General features: G+C 35.3%; 2 protein-coding genes across 2 annotated transcripts; one reads left to right on the forward strand and one right to left on the reverse strand.

The window, feature by feature from the left end:
* The first annotated feature begins 987 nt into the window (after positions 1–987).
* Positions 988–3,609, forward strand: LOC21409936 (glycylpeptide N-tetradecanoyltransferase 1). Its single transcript, XM_010091780.2, has 2 exons — positions 988–1,225; positions 1,999–3,609. The coding sequence occupies exon 2, from the start codon at positions 2,014–2,016 to the stop codon at positions 3,316–3,318; it is 1,305 nt and encodes a 434-aa protein (XP_010090082.1). The 5' UTR covers positions 988–1,225; positions 1,999–2,013; the 3' UTR covers positions 3,319–3,609.
* Positions 3,610–6,112: 2,503 nt separating this feature from the next.
* Positions 6,113–10,111, reverse strand: LOC21409937 (telomere repeat-binding factor 4). The gene is made up of 6 exons (XM_010091781.2): positions 9,813–10,111; positions 9,185–9,396; positions 8,223–8,307; positions 7,339–7,422; positions 6,525–6,828; positions 6,113–6,430 (listed from the first exon to the last, which is right to left on the reverse strand). Exons 1-6 carry the CDS (start codon positions 9,960–9,962, stop codon positions 6,399–6,401), a joined length of 867 nt encoding a protein of 288 aa, XP_010090083.2. The 5' UTR covers positions 9,963–10,111; the 3' UTR covers positions 6,113–6,398.
* Between the last annotated feature and the right edge of the window lie 405 nt (positions 10,112–10,516).

Here is a 10,516-nt window from a genome sequence, read left to right on the forward strand (position 1 = left end):
TAGAAATGATTCCAAACAGACACATAGTCTCTCTATTTGAATTTATGTTAAAAATAAACGGATAAAAATCACATGGCTACACTCAACTTTTTTTTTTTTATGTCTCTTTTTAATAAAAATTACAATAAAAAGAATTAAGTGGAATAATTTAAAATTTAAAAAGTAAAGTGAGAGTTTTTAAATTTTAAAAAATAAAATGAGAACCCTAAAATTCAGGCCACTAACGAGATTAATTCTATAATGAATTATTTTAAGGACTTGAGTGAAGCTTTCCAATAAAATAAAATAAAATAAAAAACGTAATAAAAACACACATAGGGGAGTGTACAAAAAAACCGTAAAACCGAAACCGACCGCTTAAAACCAAAAACGACGGTGCCACGTGGAACCGAACACAGTCGGTTCGGTTAACCGACCGACTTCCTCAAAAGTCAGTTCAGTTTCGGTTTTGCGTGTAGAGAGTCGGTTAAAACCGAACTGACTGAGATGGGATTTTTTTTTTTTTTTTATGTTTTCGTTTTGTTTTACTTATGACAATTTAAATGTTTTTTAAACTTGTATTTGTGCAATTATCAATTTTGATGTTGTGCTTGTATTCATTTATTGTGATTACGTGTTTGCAACTTTACATTGAAGGAAAATTTTACATTTTTTCGTACTTGCAGGTCAAAATGCAATTAAAGATGCTAGTAACCTGATAGTTAATTGAGGTCATCTTCCTGATTACCAAAATTGAAAACCGACCAAAACTGACCGAAACCGAAATTCGGTTAACCGAACTGAAAATGTTAGGTGCGGTTCGGTTTCAGTTCTAACTTTTAGAAAATCAATATGGTCGGTTCGGCCACCAAATCGATTAAAACTGACAAAACTGAACCGAGGAACACCTCTAAGGGGCATTTAGTATGAGATAATTAGAGAAGTGAGAATGAGAATATTTCATATTCTCGGTATAATTATTAGAATTTTTTAAAACTAGTGAAGTTTCACATTACTCCATTTTAGAGTAATTCTAAACCCTTATTCAGATTCTCAAGAAAGTAATATTTACGGGAAACAATTTGCTCCACCATTTCTCTCACCCACGCATCTCACCCATCTCTCTCTCTTGTCCAGACCCAGCCTCTCTCTCGTCCAGACCCAGCACCGCTTCCGTCGAGGACGCCGCCGCCGCCTTCCGATCCACCACGCCGTTGCCGGAATTTCCTCTGCCGCCACCACCAGAGTATGATTCCTTTTTTTCTCCGTTTTCTGTGAAAATTTTTTGATCTGACCTTTCCGATTTGTGTTAATGTTTTATCTGAACTTGAAAATCTCACTGGGTTTGAACCAGAACGGCCACGATTTTTTCATCCTTTTTTGTCCCTTGCTATTTCTCTTTACCTCCACGACTAAAACATAAGTTGAACCCCTGTATTTTCTCAAGAAAGCTCCATCCTTCTTTGCATCCGCCGCCTGAGACACAACCTGCATCAACCCAAAAGCACCACCCAAGTCGTCTAGTTTGGTTCTGTAATCTGAAGAATGAACCTTATGTTTGCGATTCCTCTGTTTCGTTATTATTCATTTATTCTCCAAAACCCACAATACTCACTCCACTCCTCGTATTCTCCTAATCCAAGGCATCTCCAAGCTGCTTCTTCCACACAAACCTTTGAAATTCTCACCCTAAACAAGGTCTCTATCTCTCTCTCACCCAAAATCAAAATCAAGATCCGATTAGCTCTCATCAGAAGCTAATAATCCTGTGAGTTCTGAATTTAGTATTTCTTTTGTTATTTATGTTGGCTTTCGCAGATCTGTTTTAGCTTCTTTTCCTATATTTCATTAATTTGATATTCATAGATTCTGAAATCGAAGCTTTACTTTTTCTGGATCGTCAAACATTTATGGGTTTTTGTTTTTGTTTTTCCTTATTTTGTTTTTTTATAGAAGATCGTATTTGGTGCTGATTATTTTGGGTTAAAATTTCAAACTTTTTGTTCTTTTGGTTGATAGGAATAAATCGGGGGAATGGGTGATAACAATTCTCCTCCTGGGTCTGTTAAAGAAAACCCAGATCATGATTCTGATCGAAAACCGGTTTCCAAAGAGGATAGCTCACTAGAAACTATAGTCCGTAGGTTTCAAGATTCAATGTCTGTTAGCAAACGACACGCATTTTGGGAGACCCAACCAGTTGGGCAATTTAAGGATGTTGGTGATTCTAGTTTGCGGGAGGGTCCCATTGAGCCTCCCACACCATTATCTGAAGTCAAGCCTGAGCCTTACAACCTTCCCAGCCCTTATGAATGGGCAACTTGTGACATGGAATCTGAAGAGACTTGCAATGAGGTTTACACACTTTTGATGAACAATTATGTTGAGGATGATGAGAACATGTTTAGGTTCAACTATTCCAAGGAGTTCCTTAGTTGGGCTTTGCGCCCTCCAGGTTACTTCAAGAGCTGGCACATTGGTGTTCGTGCTAAGGTGTCGAAGAAGCTGGTCGCTTTTATTACTGGAATCCCTGCTAGAATTCGGGTTCGGGATGAGGTTGTGAAGATGGCTGAGATCAACTTTCTGTGTGTTCATAAGAAGCTCAGGTCGAAGAGGCTTGCACCGGTGATGATCAAGGAGGTCACTAGGAGGGTTCACTTGGAGAATATATGGCAGGCGGCTTACACTGCTGGAGTGGTTCTTCCGACTCCTATAACGACTTGCCAGTACTGGCATAGGTCTCTCAACCCGAAGAAGCTCATTGATGTTGGGTTCTCGAGGCTTGGTGCGAGGATGACAATGAGCCGAACTGTGAAACTGTATAAGTTGCCAGATTCACCGGTGACTCCTGGATTTAGAAAGATGGAGCTTCGTGATGTTCCTGCTGTTACTCGGTTGCTCAGGAACTACTTGAGCCAGTTTGTTGTTGCGCCTGATTTTGACGAGGATGATGTGCAGCATTGGCTTCTGCCTTTCGAGAGCGTAGTGGATAGTTATCTGGTTGAGAGCCCAGAAACTCATGAGATCACTGACTTCTGCAGCTTCTACACTCTTCCTTCGTCGATCCTTGGCAATCAAACTTACTCAACTCTGAAAGCCGCTTACTCATATTACAATGTGGCCACTAAGACTCCATTACTTCAGCTGATGAATGATGCTCTCATTGTGGCAAAACAGAAGGATTTCGATGTTTTCAACGCATTGGATGTTATGGAGAACGAGTCCTTCCTGAAAGAGCTGAAATTTGGACCGGGCGATGGACAGCTTCACTACTATCTTTACAACTATCGGATAAGGAACGAGTTGAAACCGTCGGAGCTCGGGCTGGTACTGTTGTAGTTTGGCATAAGTTTTTGGTTTTAGCTTTGCACTCCAAACTGAAACAAACTGTCTGTTTTATCGTCATTATTATTAGCATTCTTGTCTTGTTTTCTTTTGCAACAACACCAAAGGATGAGATTTTGTTATGCATGTTAGAGAGACAATGTGTTGAGACGACACTTTTATTCCAGGCAATAACGCCTTGTTTTCTTTGCTGTGCATATTGGATCCGTGAATATTTATTCTGAGGAAGATGAACGGCGATCAGTTATCTGTTGGAATTATGCATAGATTTTGATCTTACGTGATTTGTCAAGTTGATTGCCTCAAGTACTTTTGACGTGCAATTTAACTGTGTTCTATGGTTATTGATTGCGACCATAGATGTCATTTTTTTTCCTCTTTTATCTCGTACTTGTACTGAAGTTCCGACGTGTTGTTACTTGTTATATTTTACTCCCCGGTCTCATAAACAAGTCGTCCAGACATATGTTAGTTATGCTGTTGAATTGCTTGCAACCACCCCACTTGAGGCTAGCTTAAATGATTAGGTGCGTTGTGTCCATCAAGTTTGAATAAGTTCGAATTTTGGTAGTTTCATTTCTTGTATAAAGTAGGAATTGTAAGCCTTACACCGTATTAAAAATAAATAAATAAATAAATAAATAAAAGCTTGCTTATCAATTAAAGCACTGAGAAAAGGAGAAAAGGGTTCGCTCAAGCCTCAAGCAAGGTCAAGAAAAGTTAGCCTTATCATGTTGCTCCCTCTTTAGAAACCGTCACTTAATTGGAAAAGGGGAAAAAGTTTTGAAACTTGAGATATATGCATAAACAAAATATTCACACGGTGTGATGCACTCCGGACTATTAGATCAATACCATAATCATATAAAAAAGTAAGAAAAATTGTAGAAATCTTATCGGTATTTTTTATAAACTACTGAAGAATTCTTCGTCGGCAGAACTCATGAGAAGCGGAGATTAACATAAGAATCCATTGACGTTACTAACAAGGGACTAATAGAAAATATCTACAAAAGGTCCAAAGCCGGTGCCATTTCATGTTTAAATTCAATTACTTTGTTGGACCTTTATTCTTTATTTTTAATAAATACTCTTTTATTAGTGTAATTATTTAACTAAAACTCATGCACTTTTAAAAAGTATTTGTCAAGATTACCCGTCTTTGACTCCCTTAAGCCAAAAAGATTTCAAGACTTAGTAAATTTTGATAAGCTAAGATCGGTCACTACAATGACGTTTTTCGCATTATTTTATGTTATGAATTAGAATTTATCTATTCAACAAAAAGGAAATTATGGCTCATGTTCTTTTTAACTTGTGCTAGTTTTATATTTGACCCCTGAACAAGGGGTTATTTCACTTTGGCTTAGTTGATAGTGCTGTAGATTTTAAAAAAATTACTTTTAGATGTGCTGAAGGAAGAAGCAGCTATTACAAAAAGCAGCTGAGTGTTTGGTAAACTATAATTATAGTAACTTTGCTGGTTCCAAAATCAGTGTAATAGCGTTTGGTAAATTATGAGGTTGAATTGTTGTGGATAGTTAAAAATTGCGACTATATTATATTATACTATAATATAATATATATAATTATAATATAATATATATTTATTATTATATTTAATATAATACAAAAAAACTATTATTATATAATAATGATATAAAATATAATAATATTATTAAAATAGTTAATATAATTATAATATTATAAAACATATTATAATATTATAATATTTATTTAATATTGTTTGTTACAATATTACAATTATATTATTATATTATTATATTATATTATGAATTTGAATTTGAATTTTAAATTGAGAAGATTGTAAATTTTAAATTTCATTAGGGGTATTTATAGGTATTATGAAAGTTTCATTGATTATACTATGTTGATTCCTGCACAATCTAAAAGCTAAAGTTGTCTTTAGACTGCTTCTAATTTTGATTGTAGATTCTTAAAAATTTCTTCAAAAAGCACTTTTAAGGAAATTTACCAACACTAAAATCAGCTTCTGCTATAAGCAGAAGTTGATTTTGGGAGGAAAAAGTAATACCAAACTAAACATCTGTCCCTACAATTGAAAATGGCAATAAACTACCCACGAGCTGATTCTAAATTGCAATTTTAATACTTCTGTTAGTCTGTTACTAGTTAGTAAAAAATAATATAAGAACTCGTGATTGCGGCTAAATGAGGAGGCAACACATAGGGATGGAGCAAGAAGAGAATTGCAATTTTTAAGTGCGTGTTTGGAACCGTTTTTAAAAATAGTCTTTACGTATTTCGAGAAGTAAAAATTAAAAAACGAACGGCGTTTATTTAGTAAATGTTTTGAAAACGAAAACAGTGAGAATGATTTTTGTAAATGAATTAAAAAACAGTTGAAAGTTATTTTCACTTTTTAGTTTTTATTTTTTAGTACTTATCAACAATATTATAATATATTAATTTATAAATATTATTTTACTTTTTTATTATACTCAAAATAATCTCTTAAAAAGTCAGTCAAACACAATTTCAAAATTAGTCTCAAAATGATTCTCAAAATAATTTTATTTTTACTTTTTATTAAAAAAAATCATTTTAAAACCAATTCTAAACGCAATTTTAGCACATTATCTTTTATCAAGCAGTTGCGTGACCCATGCGTGGCCAAATTTGAAGTTTATAACTTTGCTTTATTCTTTTTTCCTCCCCTTTTTCTGTTGTATTATTGCAAGAGACAAAGTGAAACGGTAGCCTTTAGGAAAAGAAAAGGATTCAACTGAAAAGAAAATTCGTTCTACTCTTCCGTAATATAAATTCTAGCTTCTCTAGTTAGCAAAAAGTGACGGTATGACAGCATCCAAGCCTGTCAATATTTGATATACATGACTTCCCCCCCCTCCGTAGTTAGGTCCATGCCGAAAACATGCACGAATAATTATTAGTAAAAGTAACTAAACAATGAAAAAATTAATTTCATTGTACCTGAAAGAGAGTGAGGGAAAAAAAAAAAAGAAAGTAAAACATGAAAAATTTACAAATTCTAATTAAAAGGGTCATCTTCCAATACGGTGTGGATCCATCCCTCACGCAGCCAGCACAATTTCACCTTGTGAACCTGTCAAGTTACGAAAACTCGCATTGTCAAAAGCAGTTCTTGATGTGAAAAATCCAAAATATGAACCAAGGCAAGAGTCAAATTCAGCTATTACATTTCTCAAAGATCTCTTTCGCCAATTGCAAAACTGACCCCGTCTCCTCGGCCATCTCCGAAATTCTCTCTGCCTCCTTCACTGCTTCAGCTGCCACAAACGACTTATTTTCCGCTTCCGCTATCTTGTAGGCAGCAGCTATCGCTGCTTCCTCCACTGAATCGTTAGGAGCCCTATAAGTGGAATTTTGAAATTGTCGAGGTTTGTTCTCCACTTTTGGTACGGGAGTTTTCGTACCAAATGAGGCATCCTTGTGCTGCAGCTTTTCATCTGCATCACTTTTCATCTTGTAGCAGTTTTGGATCTGCATTTTTTTGGACAGTGTTGTAGCTTAAGATTAAAATTTTATAATAACCTAAGTGTTTAAGCACCACATATATGCAATGCCATAAAAGAGAACAACATTGATCCACTCCTTCGTCCATAACAGAGTCTGGAGAGGACTTGATGATACCGGGAGATGGACAATAGGGGGGCGGGAAATGGCAGGGAAACCAAACTTTTCCCGACACCATTATGAGAAAATGAAGAAGGTTAAGCAAAGGTTAAGCAAATAAAAAAAAAAAAAAAAAAAAAAAAAAAAAAAAAACTTAAAAGCCAGACACTCAAGCAAATTAACATCTTCAACTTGCAGCAAACTACCTTCAGGAACTTTTAGTTTCTATTACCCAACCATACTAAAAGTGCGTAAAGCATATAAGATACGCAACTTGAAATGTCTGTTTCAGAGTAACATATCAATCGATCCAGAAGATAGTTTTGTTAAAAGCACTTTAAACCAAAAAAAAAAAAGGGAAAATAAACAGAAACAAACCTTTTCAAGTTTATCTTGTGCAACCAGCCTTCTCAATCTTGTACTTAATAACCTCCTGAAATTTTGGGGAACCTCATGTCTTTGCTGCATAAGTCATGTAGGAAACAATATTGTGATACTTTGTTTAGAGCTGAAAACCCACGCAATGTTAAAGTTAAAGAGAATAAAACTTAACTTAGCATAGACCTCCTTGTAAGTCTGATAATATGATGCAAACAAATTAATGCCAATTCTTAACAGATGCTTTCCCTTTTCCTTTCCATTCATACACTTAAAAGAAGCTTATTGCCACAGCCCATGTGAGCAATTAAACTTTTATAGACAAGCCGTCTTCCATTACGATGCATCATCTAGTCTACCAATTCTCAAATAACTATAAAGACACAACCCAGATTTTTATAGAAGAACAATTAACTCAAATTTAGTCAGAGTTTTATGAGTTGGGCACCTGGTGCCCTAAAAATTAAGTTTTAGTACAAAACTTGAGACTAGTGCTAGATAATTTTGCCATAATGTAACTGAAGTTCTCTTGTATTTAGGTATAATAAGAAATCCTTTCCATATGCCAGAGTCTCAAGTTCAATAGTCCAGGAGTTCTTAATATGATTACTTTGGGTTTGAGAGTTCAGGTTTGACAGCTTCAAATCCTTATTCAGGTGAGAGTTAACACTAGCTAATTCCACAAAAACTCTTATTTGTTCTTTTTGTGCATAATTTAATATCTCACTGTGCTTTTCAACTTATTTTACGTCTGCTTTAACTTGCATAACATAAGCGTATTTTCTTTGAACCAGACAAATTATAATGGCATTTCTTCATTTTTATCCTTGGAAGCAAATTACACCTTGATTTCGAGAACCTTTTGCTAGTAATCTCAAGCATACCTCGATAAAGCTCACAATTGCACTAGTTTCCAATCCATTTGGTTCTTTCAAGGTAGAAAGTGCTTCGAAAATCATTTGATTGTACCTGTAATACATATATACATCATACAACAGAAAATATAAAGGCCAAGAAGAAAAGGAAAGCATTAGGGAAATTTTGGATGATGTGGAATTACATTAAAAAAAAAAAAGAAAGTGGACAAAAACAGCAGTAAAATAAACCATAGAGACAATGTTGGAAAAACAATTGTTTGTAATATTGATTTTCAGTAGAGAATTTTTGTAAATTCGTAAACTGCATAGCAAGAGTACAATCCTGTTCCAGTCAGACAGTTAACTAAGATGTTAATCTGGAGACAATCACATAAGCCAGCATTATGCTTGACTGTTGGTACAAAACCTTCTAACCCAAAATTATGTTTCCCATTAGTCAAACTTTATGTTGACTGTTGAGTTCTAAATGGCTATGAGAGCATGCTTATGTATTGTAATCAAACACGGGAGAAGGGAGACTTTGCTATGGCAGAGTATCCTTAAAAAACATCCAAAAGAAGATCTACATCAATGGATTAGATGTTAACATAGCAATCCCTATCTAACAATCAGAACTAGTTAAATATCGCATTCTTCGATTAGGAAGTTGCCTATTTTTCATCTAGTTACTACTGGAATGATGCCTTAGGCTTCACATACATCAAATGAAATCCCTCTTTCCTGACAATTTAGCTGGCTATACGATCAGCATATTGGTGCCATATTACAAGATCCTATAAACTATCTTCTTCCGTATCACAAATCACAAATACATGTTTTTTCACTCATCATCCCTCACTTCTGATATTGTTTTGTCTAATGAAAACATATGCACTATGCGGTGAAAACTTCATAGCATACCATGCTCTTTATGTCATAACATTCACTAAAAACAGAACAAGGAGGCTAGAACAAGTAACGGTTCGTACATTGAGAAATTCTTTCCGTCCGATGCGCCTTTAGAAGAATCATCCAGGTTTGGGGCCGCTGCTGCATCACGTGCAGCTGGAACGGTAGTGGCAGTCTGTGCAGCGGACGGTTGAGCAGCCGGAACATCTGTGTTCGCTTTTGCTTTCGAGTTTCTTGACTTCTCCCGGGGTCCTTGCCCATTGGCACTACAACTCATGTTCCTCCATTTATCCTGTGCAACCCCCAAAATAAATAAGTAAATAAACTCGTCCCAGGTTAGACACAAGAACAATTTATAAGATTTATCTATCTTCTTGCTGATAGCTCATATTATGTCAATATATTCTCCAATAAACCATAATTAGTTATTAAAGAAAAGGACAAAATCTCCATAATCCGGCACACTAATATCAAAAAATGGTTGCGATTTCACATCAATTTCAACAAACTTCTTGGCCACATAAACAGCTACAAATTTATGGTCAGTAATAATGACTCGGTGAACTGGAAGTCAACAAATTTAACAACTATTGCCGAAAAAAAAACTTGATTAAGGCCAAAAACCCATTCCTGCGTTTCGAACGCAGAAAAAAAAAAATCACAGACAAAAATAAAATAAATAACGAAGAGAGAGAGAGAGAAAGAGACCTTGAGATCAATATTGGAGCGATTGAGAAGATAGGGATTGAACTCGGGGTCTCTCTGAATATCCTTCCACTTTCCAGTTCCGTGTTTCGCCACTCCCGCTTTCAGCGCTTCTTCTTCCTCCGACGTCCACTTCTGCTTCGGATTCCCCATCTCTCTCTCTCTAACTTCTCTCTCTCTCTCCTCGTCCTATCCTCCTCCTCCTCCTCCGCTATACGAACTGTCCTACTAGGCTACTACCATCTGATCTCAGAGAGTCTGCTTTTTTTTCAAAAAAAATAATAATAATAATTTCCTCTTTTTTATTTTAAATTTCGACTCTGACTCTTTCGTAATCGGGAACTCGCCTTTTAAACGACGCCGTATTCTTCCCGTCTCTGACCTCCTAAAATGCGTTTGAGTAATCAGAGCCGCAATGTGGGACCCACATGATGACAAGAACGCGTGGAGATAGAGTAGTACTCTTGAAAATTAATAATATTAGTACTCTTGAAAATTTTAAGCTTATATTAGTTGTTGTAGTACGTGAAATACTGTCATATTAATTAATAAAAATTATTATATTTATTAATAAAAAAATAATAATTTATACATCACATTAATTAATATACAAAAATTAAGCAGAGATAGAGTAGATCATTAGTGTAGAGTATTTATTTTGATAAGACATGTACGTAAGACTTTTTAAGAGATTTTTTTTTGGATAG

The sequence above is a fragment of the Morus notabilis genome, unplaced genomic scaffold (assembly GCF_000414095.1).
Source record: "Morus notabilis unplaced genomic scaffold, ASM41409v2 Scaffold329, whole genome shotgun sequence".
NCBI lineage: Eukaryota > Viridiplantae > Streptophyta > Magnoliopsida > Rosales > Moraceae > Morus > Morus notabilis.